The sequence below is a fragment of the Seriola aureovittata genome, chromosome 4, assembly GCF_021018895.1.
Source record: "Seriola aureovittata isolate HTS-2021-v1 ecotype China chromosome 4, ASM2101889v1, whole genome shotgun sequence".
Taxonomy (NCBI): Eukaryota; Metazoa; Chordata; class Actinopteri; order Carangiformes; family Carangidae; genus Seriola; species Seriola aureovittata.
In genome coordinates this window covers 27294325-27311189 of record NC_079367.1, presented here as the reverse complement: position 1 = coordinate 27311189, position 16865 = coordinate 27294325, and the positions used below count along the sequence as shown (strand labels likewise).

At 38.3% G+C, this 16865-nt stretch overlaps 1 protein-coding gene across 2 annotated transcripts in view; it reads left to right on the top strand.

Moving 5' to 3' along the window:
- The window catches only part of LOC130167593 (mitogen-activated protein kinase kinase kinase kinase 5-like), a 33921-nt gene that overhangs the window by 8670 nt on the left and 8386 nt on the right, over positions 1-16865 (top strand). For both annotated transcript variants that reach the window (XM_056373932.1, XM_056373930.1), the window contains exons 2-15: positions 6790-6847; positions 8248-8338; positions 8428-8492; positions 9730-9785; positions 9996-10043; positions 10897-10939; positions 11552-11624; positions 12095-12226; positions 13426-13488; positions 13822-13903; positions 14954-15070; positions 15356-15437; positions 15839-15891; positions 16803-16849. In XM_056373932.1, the coding sequence (XP_056229907.1) occupies positions 6790-6847; positions 8248-8338; positions 8428-8492; positions 9730-9785; positions 9996-10043; positions 10897-10939; positions 11552-11624; positions 12095-12226; positions 13426-13488; positions 13822-13903; positions 14954-15070; positions 15356-15437; positions 15839-15891; positions 16803-16849 (1010 nt within the window). The remainder of the gene's footprint in view (positions 1-6789; positions 6848-8247; positions 8339-8427; positions 8493-9729; positions 9786-9995; positions 10044-10896; positions 10940-11551; positions 11625-12094; positions 12227-13425; positions 13489-13821; positions 13904-14953; positions 15071-15355; positions 15438-15838; positions 15892-16802; positions 16850-16865) is intronic.

Sequence of the window (16865 nt, the reverse complement as noted above, 5' to 3'; positions counted from 1 at the left end):
TCTTGGGAGCAAAGTTTGGGAATTGACTCAGAGTTGACTAAACTGCAACTCTGCATCTGACCATGTCAGGATCTTCATCTCCTAAAAAGCCTGACTCTCCTTATCTGATGTGGCTTGTGCTACTAAGCTGCAGTTGGTGCTGCAGTTCAACATGGTGCAACTCTAGTTTCAGGACTGTAGCCTCACAGAAGCTGTGGGCCGCACCTGGTGTGTGTGTGCAACCTCAGAAACAAAATGAAGAAGTGAGATGAATGAGCAGCGGACTACATACAAAATCTGCCTGCTTAGCTGAGTTAACTGTGTCAAGTTTCTGCTTAAACAGTGTGGTTTTGTGTGTGTCTGTCAGTGTGTGTTTTACACTGAAATGTGCTTGAATTTTGTTTGGTGTTAATTTATCTTTAACCCAAAAAAGAGGAAGTGGGATCATTTACAGTGCAGAGAAAATCAAACTAAATGCAGCCGAATACCAGCCTCTAACTGGCGTGTGTGTGTGAGACAGTGTGCTTTAATATAAAGGACTAATCCAGTGTTGGGAGTTGGTGTATTTGCTCAGTTACCCACAGTCTAATGAGATGATAAATGATCAATTTAATATCTGTGTATTCCTATTCCTCCTAAATCTATGAGCAAATCATTGATTGGATGTGCCTGACCCTCCTTTAGCTAAATACAGACAAAACAGAATTGTCTTTAGTGCAAAAGAAGAAGAATCAGTCAGTGCTCATTTTGACTCTGGCAAGTAAGAAACGTTTGTGTTATCATGGAGTCAGAGCTAAAAACTTTCTTATGCACATCAAATCAAAAGTAAGTCTGCATACTATCATCTTATATTATTCCAAGAATCAGAGGATTCATATGAAAAATATGAAACTTTTTATCTTCCAGCAGGTTAGACTGCCATGATGTTTGTTTTCTGAGGTGTCAATTGAATTCTTCAGCTCATTCAGAACAAAGACAAGGAAAAGTAAATATATCACACCAATTCACAGGTCACTGCACTGGCTTCTAGTGTGTCAAATGATAAAATGCAAAGTGCAGCTGCTTGTCTATAAACCCCTCAGAGGTTTAGGACCAAAATACATCATCTACCATTTGGACACCCTCTGCCTGTCAGGTTATAGCAGACTCTGAACACAGTTCAAACTAAACACCGAGAAGCAGCCTGCAGTCACTTTCTACCACAGAGCTTGAGCAAACCTCCAGAACATACCTCTAATTACCTTTAATCCACTATGTTGTTCTCTACCACTCTTGACTGAACCCTGAGCACTTCCTTGTAATGATAACCTATGACCCCATCTATAACCTCTTTGTTTTTATCTGTTTCCTTTTTAAGAGGCTTATTTCAATTTGTGTTTTCATGTTTCATATTATATTTCCTATTTGATTTCTTATATTGCATATGTAAATAATGCATGAATAACCTGTGTATATGAAATGAGCTATACTAAAAAACTTTACTTAGTAGACTGACTGTAAACAGGATGAAAAGCTACTCTCCAAAAAGTGAAATATAAATGTAGTGGAATAGAGGTATAAAGAGAGAGAGTGAGAGAGAGGAGATGTCATGCAGCACAGGCCAGTGGGTTGGACTCAAACCCATGGCCGCTGTGGTTAGGATTAAGTTCATGTGGTATGTGCTCTACAAGGTGAGCCACCGAGGCGCCCCAGGTTGAAGTATTGTTTAATGGAAATATTGGAAGTACTTTAAAATTGTACTTAAGGACAGGTTAAACATGTTATTGAGGCACCTCTGTATGAAACACATAGAGGTGAAATAGATTTTTCTCATCTCTATCAGTAAGACAACAAGATGGAATTTTGCAAAATATATTCCTGTAAAAACAGGAATAAAAAAGCTGGGAGTAAGGATGGTCGGTTATATGTTACGGGTTCAGCCTAGTTTTGAGGGCAAGGATTAGAATTAGGTTCAGATGTTGGGGTTATGGTCAGATTTATATTAGGGTTATAGATTAAAGTTGGGTTTAATTCAGGGTTGTGTGTATGGGTTTATTGGTATATATCATGGTTGTAGAAATGTGTGAACAATATAAACCACTTTGCATTGTGTCTGTTGGTATTATTAAACTAGCTGGATTAGTTTTTGTTTTTTTATCCAACAATTCTGAAATAGGCCAAAGAGGACAAAACACAACAGTCTTTAAAGGAGCTATTTGTTAGTTTTGCTATTGATTCATTAGCACTAACAGCTGTTTACTACTAGTCAAGAAGAAACTTTGTGAATTCAGCATCAAACTTCACTCCTTTATTTACTATGAACTGTCTCCAGTGGTATAAAGCAACATCAGTGTTGACGCTCGTTTTGCTCCTATCACTTTCTTCTGATGAAGTCAGCATGCTAACCAGATAGTGGCGGATAAAACAAATAGCTCCTTTAAAGCGAATGCATTATGATGGGATTTCCTGTGTGGACCATTATGATGTCTCAGTTATCAGTCCCTTACCCCGTGACCTTTCATGTCAACAGGTCAAATCTCAGTGATTTATAGTTAGAGGAAGTAAGCAGGGTCCACTTCTTCATTTCCCTTCATCTTCTTTCTTGTTTCTGTTGAGGTGGATTGTAAGCGTGATTAAACCTACTGGTTTCCAGTGGCTTTAGCAACGAATCCAAGTATTATGATGTTAGTTATTATCTTGTCTGTATGTACCATCACAGAGGTCAATGAAAGGAAAGACCCCTACTTATAGTGATCAGAGGAAACTACTGAATACACTCTTCAAGATGGAAATGTTGTTGTGGATTGGCCGCAACTTCCGCTGTGACGTTAAACTCGTGTGTGTGTTTGGTTGTTTACTGATGATTTGTTGGGTGTCTTTCCTCTCAGTGACCTCTGTCATGTCACATACTGACACACACACACACACACACAGACTCTTTCAAATGAATGGAGTTTCCATTGTCATTGTTGCTGTCATTATACTTGCCTTTCAACCACTAACTGCTTTTGTTTGTCTCTACTGTACTTCACATGTGAGTACAGACATGATATGACTAGACAGGTTCTACTGCTTCCCAGAAGATATTTACCTTCTATGAAACTTGTGTATGTCTCAATTTTAACCAGAAGTGTTGTGTAATCATATCCAACAAGATACTGTACAGGTTCATGTAATCTGAAGTCCTGTGCAGTTTACAGCCTCCACTGATCACACAGAGAACATTGTGTTGTCTCGAGCTGTGCAAAACTCTCATGCACGGTGGAGGGATTACAGTGTGCAAGACAAATTAGGCATGCCATGGTAAACAAATCTACATAATCTAACAGCGTGAAAGAGTCACTTTCAGAACTAAACCTAGAGAACATTAACACCTTGCTTCTTAGTCGCTTTTATTTGTGTTTAATTCATTTCTCTGTGTTTTCAGTGTACAGGAGCTACGTAAACTGTGACTCTCATGGTGCACATACAAGCTCACAGAGGTCAAGTATATGTAAAGAACTGTAATGGCGAGAACACACTGCCTGACACTGACGTCGTGTGTTCCAGGTGTAAGGTATTCAAAGTAAACAAGTGTCTGGTTGTGGAGACTAGACCTGGAGGAGGAATTACTGTAATTTTCTCTGCTGACTAGAGACGCGACTCTGATGGGATACTCCGTGTCTGCTGGATGTGTTAGTGGGTAACTAAATCAAAAATCAAATCAGGTTCAAATTCAGGCAAGTAAAGCAACTTTGGTGAGGCTCAAAGTTAAAAGATCAGTTCATCTAAATCACAAAAAACCCTTATCTTTCATTCAGGCCCAGACCGGCTGTTGGGTGCACGCTGAGAATTTTTACGGTTTTTGAAAAGGTGTTAAAAAATACAAAATGAAATGCTTTAAATCAATGCAAAAAAAACAGCCAGCAATTGCTATTATTCTGATCTGTGGATCATCAGCAGCCCCTGCTTGCTTTAACCTGTTGGTATGATTTCTGCTGTCATCAAACCTGGAGCGCACGTGGCCGAGCAGTGTGGAGAAAAAATGGACAGAGACAAAGAGAGAACAAGAGAAACAGAAAAAGACATAGCTGAGAGCGAGCACATTGAAAAGAGAAGATAACTGAAGGAAAGTGCTGAAATTACACATTTGTTCATGAGCAAGGGATGTGGTTAGTGTTAGAAAACATATTAGCAGGGCAACTCTCAATCAGCATGTCATAATATTACGAATACACTCCTGGAGCTCAGTCTTAAAAAAACTTGTAAATGACAGGAGGTGGAAGTACCTCCAGTTACTCAGAGCTACCAGATCTTCATGATCAACACAAGTTCGCTCAGAGCTGAGAAATTACCAGGTGTAGAGCCAACACTCTAAAAGTATGAATATTTATTCCTGTAGTCTTAATTATGGAGGAGCAATTGACTAACTCTTGAGACTGAAGACACACACACAAGCAAAAGCTATGATACTATGATGAAACAACAAAGAGAAAAGATTTTCTCAACAAAGCAGTTACACTATACATGGTCTGTTGTGACTCAGTGTAGGTTGCCCTGGGCTGATGTTAGATTCCTGGCCTGAATTATTATGCCAGTCTGGCCCTGTTTTTATGTTTAGGTTGAGTTTTAGTTAGTATCTGGATCTCAGCAGTCCAACATCTCTATTCAGGAAAAATAAGTCTGGATTAATTTCAAAGGGACTTCTTCAGTTGAAAGTAGTTCCAAAGAACAAAAGAAGTTAGTGTCTTGTCCTGAATAATAGGGACATTGCTTTTGGGAAGACACATTCCTGTTGAGTTTTTAAATTGTTAAAGCTGTTAACAAACCACAGACCAAATTTTATTCACTTCCACTATATTGGGACCATGACGGTACTCTCAGAGACTTATTTTAATACCTCAGCATGTAAAATCAAAACTATCTGACAGTACAAGGGGGACATGAGAACATTTTTTTTGTGTGTAATGCTGTTTGTGAAATGGCAGCGTTAGGCTTTGGCTTTGGTTAAATAAGGAAAGTGAAATAAAAATGTCTCTCATAAAGGGTCTGTTGTTTATGACCACCCTCCACTGTGACCACAACACCCTGACTTTCCACTGTGCCATTTCTAAGTCAAATCAAAGGCCCGACTTTTGGTTGAGCAACAGAACACCACCAGCATTAAAACATCTCCACCCATGAAGTGTCAGCTTCCATTACAGTTCATTCGACGGTGGTTTTAATTTTCCGACAAAATGAATGTAATGCTTTGACAGTGGCGGCGGCCACTGCCTGCTGTCTGGTCGTGTCTTTAAAAAGTTCTCTTTTCCTTTGGGGAAAGTGTATTTGTCATTTAATTTGTATCTTAAGAATCCTTCTTTTAAGATGAGTGTGAAGGACACGTGTAAGTGTAAATATTATATACATTATCTAGTAGTTTATGCTTTGATCGTAGTCCTAACCCTGGATGGTGTTGAGGTTTCAACCCTCCCGTCACTCTGCCTGACAGTGACTTTTTACCATATTTGGTGCTTTGGACAAAAGTGCCCATCAAATATCCATGAGTCTTGTTTTTAAAACTCCCTCTCTGAGGCAGTGGAGTTTCCATTGTCACTGTAAACTACCTGGTCTGCCCTCACCGAAAGAGTAGACTTATGACTATTCTATTTCAGGAGGGAGAAAATGTGAATGGGTGTTTCCTTTTAAGAGGTGGGTGGGCCGTCATATCTCAGACTGGAGGCCTGTATGTGTGAAGTCTTCACCCCTCACTGAAGAGCCTTTCTACCCAATGAAAAGAGGAGCTTATTGTTAATTGTCTACCTGCAGATTAAAATTGCTTCTTTTTTGTTTTGTTGATCTTTGTTGATTAGTGCTGTGGTGTTTCCTTGATGACCACCTGTCGGTCAGACAGTGTGGGTGGGGACTTTGACGTCTTTTAACTTTGATTTTCTGCTAATGAAGTCTGAATTTCTTTAGTTAGCAGCCATTATCGTTGTTGTTGTTGAGCCATTCTGCCTCTTGCTGCTCAAGCTAATTTAGAAATCCTCCATAAAGTGGGAGTAGGATTAATTAACCAGTGTTAGAATAAGCCACATCAGTCTCTGGCTGAGAGAATGAACATGAGCAATGAACACACAAATGAACCAAGAAAATGAACCAATCAGTCACCAAGATGATGAACAATAAAGCATGAGGTGCCCCCAGCCAAGCTGCAATCTCTCTAAAGCTGAATCTTGTAAATAATACCTGATGGGGTAAAGTACCCTGACTTACAACATTAGAACGGATCATTTTAACGGTGGCGTATTTTGATATTTGGCAGCACCTTTTATGTGTGTGATGTGAAATGTCTCTCTCAGCTCTATACTGTAGCACGAATCCTTATAAGGATAACAGAGTGCAGTGCAGAACATACTATCAACTTGGACCCATTTAGAAAATCTTTATAAGGAAGTTATCTTTTTTGTGGTTTCTGTTTATAAATAACGTGGATAAGCAAAGAAATATGTCACCACACTCTGGTATCACACCTTAAAGGTCAGCATGTGCGTGTATGTTTGCCTTCTTGTGTGCATGAATACTGTAATGCTGTGATGTGCATGTGAATGCTGTAAGTGTGTGTGTGCATGCGTGTGTCTGAGCGTGAGCTTCCGTACATGTATTTCTGTGTCCTTGATGTCACAGTGGTGAGGAGGGCTGTTTGTTGCACTCCACTGATCTGGACAGCAAACATGCAAATGAAGCTCTGCTGGCACACAGACAAAAACACAACTCAAATACACCACACTTACAATGTAGTACTGTCATCAAATGACTAACAGCTGCAGTGTGAAAATGTTAAGCTGTTTTTTTCTGTTCTTGTGTTTTCAGGCACGTAACAAGCAGAACGGAGAGCTGGCAGCCATCAAGGTCATCAAGATGGAGCCAGGTGAAAGTTTCTCTTTTCATTTGATTTCATCAGGAAATAGCACAACCCATGTTCATCTTTGCATTTCCTTTGGCCACATCTCTAATCTGTCAGTGTTCTACATTATATAATTATAATATTTCTGCAACGTCAGAGGCTAAAATGTTAAGACAAGGCGCTGAGAAACAGACCTGTAGGTCAAATGTAAGAAGCATGCTGCTTATGGCAAGTGCATAGTCTCAGCTTCATCTGATGAAAGTCCCTAAACTTGTTTTAAGGCAACACAATTACCACCCTTTACTCATTATGATTCCATTACAGGAGGTTTTAACAAAACATTACACCGCAGTAAGCGCTAAAAGGCAGAGCTAGGCACACACACAGTGAGAAAGAGAGAGAGTCATTATTTCCCACAGTGGCACAGCAACAAAAATCATACAACTCAAAGCTATGACACCCAGCTCATTCACATCTGTTTTAAATTCTGGTTGCAGACTTATTCATGCAAGAAACGGAAACATAACTCATTTCCTTAACCTTTTAATCCCCACTGACCTGCCTATGGGCCGGGCAGTACAAACACGTGTGAGATGTCAATGTTTCCAACGTTTCAAATATGTCAGGCCTAGTTTTGAAGAACTTAATAGGAAAAGGGTCTTATAGTATGTGCTTCTTGTTTCGGGTATATTTATTTGTATTTACAGGAAAGCAGCACATAACACAACAGCTGAGTGAGAAGTGCATATATCAGTATCTATGGTTACAGATGTTTAGGTTGGTGGACATATCACAGCTCATCTGTGCATTGATATACGCTCCTTATTAAAGCCCACAGGTGTGAGTGTGACTTCATGCAGAAAGACACTTGGTGATGACGTTCTAGAGGAACTGGATCAGTTTGATAGCAGGTTTTGAGACTCCTGGATTGAGATGTTTCACATTTCAGAAGCTTTTTCCCTTTTCCTGCTATAAAACTTGAATTTTTGCTTCCTTTAGCCTCATAAATAATCTGAAAAGATTAGCAAGAAAAGTCAGCATTGATGACAACCTCAACAACAACCGTAGTCACAAACTAGCTTATCACTGACAATCAAAACCAGTGATCATCTATCTTATTTCTGTGAGCTTTTCAGAGGGTTTAGTCTGATGTTTGCATTTCTGCAGAGAAAATGTTTTTCCAAGATCGCCCAGCTTGCATCATTTTCTAGCTTAGTCAGTTTAATGGATATGCCTCTTACACACATGCACACACACAGACACTGTAACTGTGCAGGAATAAGTAATTATGCTGAAAACAGGCACTGGTTTTGATCTATGTATATGTTAACTGGTATACGTATAATGACTGACTATACATGTGTTCATATTTGATGTGATGATGATAATAAACATGCATCTTCTGTCTCTGTCTGGTTCTACAGAGGATGATTTTTCTATCATCCAGCAGGAGATCGTCATCGTGAAGAGCTGCAAACATCCCAACATAGTGGCATATTATGGCAGCTACATACGGTAAGCTGTCTGTTCCTGTGTTTACTCTCACTCTCTAATTAATCATAGATACAGCAGATAACAAATAACTTTCCCTCTTCTATCTGCAGAGCTAATAAACTGTGGATCTGTATGGAGTTCTGTGGAGGAGGCTCCCTCCAGGATATCTACCATGGTGAGGGAGTGTGTCTGTATGTGTGTGTGGCTAATATTTGAACCTGGCGTGAAGAAACTGCCTTTATGAGTTTATGGTTGTATTAATCTGAACAGTTGTATCTGTTTATTTCTTTGATGAAGCAAGAATGCTTAGAGTACTTGTAACACATCTTAACACGTCTTAAACAGCACAAGCAAAAAGAAAACTCAATGAAAATTGTTGAAACCAAAACAACATGTAACTGAGAAGAAATGAAATCACAAAGCTGCAAACATCCTGGAAAGCTCAGAGTTGTGTGTTGATAAGGGATTAAGGGGGAATTAAATATTAAATTTATGACCAATTAACCATAATAAATATAATATCTACAGTGTGCTAAAAAAACAAAAAAAACAATGAGCATATGAGTATTTTGCATTATGTTGAGATTAAAGCTTCCCCAGAAATTCCCCTCCTACTCCTGCCAGCTGGTTTTCACCTGCTCACTCAAAGACGGAGGGACTACTGAGAGTGACTGAGGTCAGGAGATAGTTGAGCCAGCCTCATTCTAAAACTTTAAGAAAAAAGATGTAATAGTATTACTGTTACAGTATTTTGGGGTTTTTCCTCCTCCCTTACTGTCTCCTGCAGAGACAGGAGATCAGTGCTAAAGATGTTGATGCAGACAGATGAAACATTTCAGTCACCACTGTAGAGACACAGGGCACTGAGACACTGGTACACACAGTTTTACAAGTAATTTAGTAACTAATTGTGCAAATGACATTTATTCCAAGACAGTACAGGTGCCATAAGGTTTGTTTTCAGATCCAGATAATGGTTCGGATAATTTGGTTAAACTTGACCTGAAGTTAGCATTAACTGTGGAGTCGTTTGTAAAGTGGCCTGTCGTGTTCTCCCCTTTGAACCACGGCTGAAAAATCTAAACATTTTGCTTTAAGTCAACTTTTTTTCTCTTTGTTCTTCTAATATGTATTTTTGTTTAAAATTTTGTTTAAATTTTAAAAGTTACTATGACTGATTTACAAATGAAAAAAAAATCAATTGTGCAAACAACTCTGGAGTCTTTTTGAAGCTGAGACACCAGTCATAAACTGTTCCAGTCCACAGTTCTGATATGCAAAATTAACTAAAGAAAATTACTGTTGTAATGAACCTTGATCATTTAATCTGCTTTCTTCTTTCTCTTGTACAAGCTGTAAATGCTGTTTCTCCATTAAATTATTATTTATATTTAACAAATTGTGTTTTACAGTGACTGGTCCTCTGTCTGAGTCACAGATAGCGTACATCTGCAGGGAGATGCTACAGGTAATTGCATATTAATTATTCATTTAGGTTTTCTTAATAATAATGTAAAACACCTTACTGTTGATAATGATGTTCTATAGGCACAAAACCAATTTATTCTTCATTTTCCCTTGCTGAAGATCTTTTAATGTGTGAAATGAATATGTTTTTATTTTGGTGAGACACACATCTGTCACGTTTATGATGTTCACTGTGTGTGTGTGTGACCAGGGCCTGGATTACCTGCATGCACAGAAGAAAATCCACAGAGACATCAAGGTCAGCATGTCTTTTATTCTTCAAGTTTGTTTGCTTGCATCTTGCATTTTATTTGTGGTAAAGCACAAGAATCTACAAAAGATTAAACGTTCAGATTGCTGTTGGAAAAACTGGGTCACTGCAACAACAAAGAGTAAGATGTAAATAAGAGCATGGCAAACAAAGTGCTGAAGATTAGGGTTTGACTTGTTTGTATTCATGAAGAATAACAGTAAAATAATGTGTATGTTTTTTTTTATTGAAACATCTGATAGACAATATGTTGTGTCTCAGACTTTCAACCCTATATATTTATGATGAAAAAGTAGTTTATAAAATGAGACGGTAAATGTTTACATTGAAATCTGGGATAAAAAAAAGATTGAATCTTACTGGAGATGCAACAGAAAATTAGCAAATTATATGGAGAGCCTGTTTACAGAGAGTTTACACTAGTTAGTTATCTGAGTTTTTGTAACATTTCACTTACCTTTGTTGAATATCTGAATCCTCAAATAATGTTCAACAATGTACTATATACAAATATTCAGCCAACAATGAGTAAACCATTAAATGGTGAGAGTGAGGGAAACAGTTGAATTGTTGAGTCTCAACCAATAACCTTTAGATATGTTACACATGTGTGAACTCTGTAGGCAGACTATAACAAATAAAGTGTTACCACTTATCGAAAGAAAACACACTACAACAATAAATAAAGTTCGTCCAGTGAACCAGAGTTAGCAGATTTTATTTCCATCTTGTGTGGGTTCAGGTAAAGATCAGTGAGTGGGTAAAGGAGAGTCTTGTTATAATAAGAAGTGTCTGTGGTTGTGTCTGTGTTCATGTTTATCTTGCTCTCTCTTGCTTCTAGGGTGCCAACATCCTCCTCAATGATCAGGGCGAGGTCAAGCTGGGTACGTGGATGTTTGCACTGTTGTGCACTGTACCAATGTGGTTAAGATGAGTCACTCGCTGCAAGAGTTACGGCTCAATTAAAACATCTCTGCTGTCTTGTTGAAACATAGCTGATTTGTACCTTATTGAAGGACTCAATGTGTGTGTTGGGAATTTATCTTGTGGTAGTCTGAGTCCAACAGTTCAAAACATTGTTTCATTTACAAGCAACTATCGATGTTTCAGCTTCCCATGAATACACCATGTTAATCCAAGCAGGATCAAAGAACACTGATGGACCTATTTGAATTTTTCCTCATACATTAGAAACACAAACATTTTCAAAATTCAAAAAACTAAAGATCTTTTTTCAAAAAGTTGGGTTTATGCACTGAAGACAAGTTTTAGCACATGTTGCCTTTGTAGCAGTTTGCAGTAACTCTGTAATAAATGTTTGTCAAATAAAAAAGTACAAATTTATTTGATTGATCTTTGATTGTAAGATTATTACAAAGGCTCACTCTAGATTTGCAGAAACCTGTCTTCCTGATTTGCAGACCTTCACATATGACAGGTGTTGAATGGATGGCTGTTGTTTTTTCACACTATTATTTATTTCCTCTGTTGTGTAGCTGACTTTGGGATCTCAGCTCAGATCACAGCCACTCTGGCCCGGCGGATGTCCTTCATTGGGACGCCATATTGGTAAGGTCAAAACCAAGAGACCACTCTCTCTGCAGCTTTGAGTTTTCTCCTGTAAACACCCGACGCTGAACATTTAGGGACAAAATAACTGCAGGTGGCTGATGGGAACAAATTGATATGAACTCTTTTACCACATTATATATGCATATCATGTGTCCTGCATGATGCCATTACTTTTCAAGCAGCTCTGTAGCTAGTGCAAACATTTGTGCAATTATATTCAAAATATGTCACATATAGTTCAACATGATGAGCCATTTCCTGCTTGTCTGGCAAACAGTGAGCAACATTTAAAAGGTATATTCTAACCATGATCATTTAGAATAATCTTTTGTTGTTTTCACAGAGCTGTAATCTAGGATCAGAGCAGCTGCGTCTTTGACAAAAGTGATAGTATAACTACTGATCTGTTCTGCTTGGTTGTGTTTTCTATGATGTGTAAATCAATGCTGTTCCCCTCCCGCCCTCAGGATGGCACCAGAGGTGGCAGCAGTGGAGATAAAAGGCGGTTACAATGAATTATGTGACATCTGGTCTGTGGGCATCACAGCTATAGAGATGGCAGAGCTACAGCCACCAATGTTTGACGTCCATCCGCTGCGGTAAATACACACTGAACCCCATAAGCATGTGTTCATCTCTCCACATACACACAGATATCGGTCAAAAATAACCATGGTCATTATCAACTATGACCACTTACCACAAATGACTTAAGTTCATTCTTGTTTTTAGGGCATTACAGAAATATTAGTTTACTACACCATGAAGCTGTTGTCTAGCAACAGCTAAAAGCAGTAAATGTTCTGCTGTGAGTATTATGGTTATTCAAACCGTTACTTCTAATATTGTAATATCCCATTTAATATCCCCCACCCTTTGCAGACCCTCTGAATTATTTACATTAAAGGGTCAGTTCAATGACAAAATATGTCATATTTTCTCACTTACCTCTGGTTTTACTTGTCCAAGTTTTGAGATAACATTTCTGAGATTTCTGCTGCCACCCAGGTACAGTGGAAATTAATTTTTAAAAAAAGTTTAATTTGTGCTGCTGATAGTGATGGAAAATTAAGCATAAAATTTCAACACCTCTTTCTAGAAAGGGTCCCAGTTATTCTGGATAATGAGCAGTTTTCAGACGAACAATTTCATCAGTAGAAAGTAGTTCCACAAAAAATGCTAAAATTAATGTTCATAACAGTAAACATTGTTCAGTTCAAATCTGGCAGATGATAAGAAGAGGCCAGCACCACTTTGTGTTAACTGTCTGCGTCTTTGTTGTTTACTGCTCCCTTGGACAGACCTGCACATATTGATTGATTGCATTTTTGCCATAAAAGACCCATGAAGAAATCTATTCTGCCTTGACCCCTGTCACAATCACGCACACACCAAAAATGCATGACAGATCTTCTCAAACTGTCTGGAAACATATTCACATGCTACACACAAAAAACTTGTGTTTCCCCATGCGTGTGGACACATGCATCCAAAGTCCTGTAATTAAACACATTCCCGCCCATGCTGATTGGTTTTGTTATCTTTCAAAGAAAACAAACAACAATTTTTTCCACCACCCACACGTCCGGCAAACGGATGTTCATGCACGCTATCGCCCAGTCACACAAACACCTTCCTCACTCTGCCAAATGAAACACACTATAGTTATGGTCCAGCCCACAAACTATATCAGTCATAGGACTGACCAGGACTGTGCAGATATGTATGTGACATCATGTACATAATTTAACACATGCAGATTCTTGTTGATTGTGGTCAACTCTGTCATTTTCTGCAGCGTCCTGTTTCTCATGTCCAAGAGCGGCTACCAGCCTCCGAAACTGAAAGACAAGTCCAAATGGTAAATAAAAACTATTATTACTATTATAAAATATATTATATTTTTTCATTTAATCATGGGAGCTATTTTTTCCTACAGTATCAATCAGTCTGTTATGATCAGGTGCAGTTTTCTGGTCTTGTATATTTGTTTTCTCAGTGTATGTTACATAATAAGAGGAAATAAAAGCAAGCACACAAATACCTTCAACTGGTGTATCAATATGAACTGATAAAAAGGATCTAAATACAATCAGTTCTTTATGTCTGTATACTGTATGTATTTATGAAGAACTGTATGTAGATTTTTTTTTTTCTATTTATAAAATGCTGCCAACATATCTCCTGTCTGCAGGTCGTCCAATTTTTATAACTTTGTCAAGGCCATGTTGGTGAGGAACCCGAAGAAGAGACCCAGCGCCTCCAAGATGCTCTCAGTCAGTATTTCTCACAAAATCTTCTCTTTAAGTTTATATAGTGTCGTTTCTGCCTGGAGTTGACTGATCAGTTGAGCCAGAGAGACTGACAGACTGTGAATGTTTAAGAGAAGACAAGCTGTCAGTTGAAGGTCGTAACTACTGATTAAAGCTGATACATTCTCACATTATTTTGAAAATGTAGTAATGCTGATTTGTACGGGGCAGTTGGAAAGAGGGTATTACAGCTTAAAAGCTATTTTTTTATGATAACTTATCTAAAGACAATATGACAGGGTTTGCCCGTGGTGAGAATCTGCAGCTCCCCTTGACTTTAAGGAGCTTCATAGCCAAAGTTAGTGTTCCTCTGTAACTGCTGGATCTTTAAACGTCCCATGGAGTATAAAGGTAGATGCCCATGTGTTGTTTGATTATAAAGCAGGTCTAGGTTCTATAGTAATACTCTGAAAGTATCAAAGCCTCAGTCCACAGAGAAATGCACACAGCCTGTATTCAGAGACTGAGCCTTAAAACCAGCTGTAAGGACTTCTGGAACTTTGTGATGTCACAACAAGCAGTCACTGCTCTAAGCCCTGTCCCAAGCCCCGCCCACCTGGACACACCATTCAATCTTGCAAGATTTGGTTTCTCTGAGTGTTTACCTGAAATCGGCTCAGGGCCTCCTCTCTTCTGATTGGCTCATTGACCTGTTGTTACCAGAGCTCCAGGGAGAAGCCTGAGAGAGGAGATGTAGAACTACACTCAGATGGTTTTTGGTTCTTAAAACCACAAATATATCTTCTTATGGATCAACACTTCAAATACAACACTGGAAAAGTGTCAAATATAGGACTTTTAAATGAACAAGTCAAACAAGTTCACAAATTGTTTCTGCTGCCTCCATGTGGCCAAAAACTATTATTTACCGGACTGAGCTGGTGTTGACCACTGCACTGCTGTTAACAGTCTTCTTCCTCCAGTTACCTGCTGTTTCTGTTAATCTGTGCTCACTGTCTCTTCCTCCATTCTTTGTGTCCTGTGTCTCTTCTCCACCTCATCCCCTCTCTGCAGCACGCATTTTTGACCCAGCAGTGCTTGAACCAGGAGCTGACCCTGGACCTGCTGGAGAAGTTCTGCCACCCTGAGAAACTGAAGACCTGCCTGATGTCGGAGGACGAGGACATGGAGGTCTTAACCAGATTCTTATTCAAACTTTCTTTGATAAATTGAGATTAGACTCTCGGAAGATATGAGGAATCTGTTTATGTCATGATGAATTGCTGATTAGTAAAAAAAGATATTCAATCTATTATTTCAGTCTATTTTTTCCATTTTAAATAAATACATTTAAATAAATTAAATGGATTTTCCACTTTTGGTGGGTCTAATTTGATTTCACATTATAAATTAGCTGTAAAATACAATTTTCTAGCTGGTGGTGGGGTTAACCATAGGTTTTGTTGTTGATTTAAGGTGGCAATTCCAGGATCTTTAAGGAGGATCCAGTCAATCAACAAACACAACCGGGCAGAGAGGACAAACTCTGACATAAGCTGTAAGAAAACACACGCTGTCACTACAAGCCTTCATGATTTTTTATCATTTTGACACATTTTTTTCAAATATTCCCTGCCAGAAAACATGCTTTAATTTGCTAAAGCAAAAATGCACTTCTGCAGCTTTCTGCACTTAACTTTTGGAAATATTACCTCACCAAAAGCACAATAAACATATGCAATATACAGTCTGTGTATACAGTACATTTGTTTCAGCCGTGTTGCTCACTATTTTTTAGATGATAAAAATGCAGGTGAAAGAATGCAAATTTATTCTGCCTTTGCTCTTATTTAAGTTTCTCTGGGTAAGACATTGTGGACAGTGGCTGAAATGTTATGACATTAATTATTAATGTGGAAAGTGTCAGTGTGTTATATTGTTTTACTTGTGTTTGCTCAGTGGAACAGATTTACACTCAGAGGCCTGTGAGGAAAGATTCGCCAAATGTAACGGTAAGCTTATGACACATTTAATGATACATTTCATTATTTATACATTACATACTTACAAACAACTTACTATATATTTATATGTACATACAAACAAAACATGCATATATGCAAACATATATACAGAGATATGTGTATATATTTGTACTGTATGTTGAGTATGAACATACAGTACATACTTATACATACAGTAAGAACCTGTATATACATATTATTGTGTATGTATATATGTGCATACGAGCAAACATACACTTAGTGCATAGGATGCCCTGTACATAGGGCACAGATAGTGATGTGTCCAGTCTGTCTTTATCTCTGTTAGTATTTCAAAATAAATATTTCCTCTTTTCACATTGGTGGTATCACAGTTTGTAAAAAGTCAACATTGCTGATACTGGGAAAGGCAGACCATAATTAACAGTGATTCACTCTTGTGTTATGTCCCGTAAATGTCAAGAAGAAGTGCAGGACTCATCAGAGGTGAACTTTGTGTGCAGGAATCCCCATTCGTTTTCTCCATTGGGATCTCAAATTTATCATTATATCTATCATAAGCCAAACAAAACAATTCACTTAACACAACACGAGGTGACCGTGCTTTTCAGAGACTGCTCTGCCCCTATCCTTGCGATCCATAGACACCTGCGACACCTTGAAGCAGCTGAAAAACATTTTATTCACACAGGCTTTTGGTTAGTCTGTCTGAATACCTCCTCCATTTTATTTTGTTGCTTTTTATTCATTGTGTTGCTTTTTATGGTCCTATTTCTTTGTCTTTAACCTTTGTACTTTTTATGATGTAAAGCACATTGTGATTTTTTGTGATCTTTGTGACTGTGGAGTTCTTGTTTTATACATCTCTAAACTGTTAACCTCTTTTAACATATTGGTAATGTCATGTGTTTTCTTTACAGTTAAGACCTTCACTAGGATCAGCTGGCAGTAGCAAGAGTCCAGTGAGGTAACTGGATGACAGA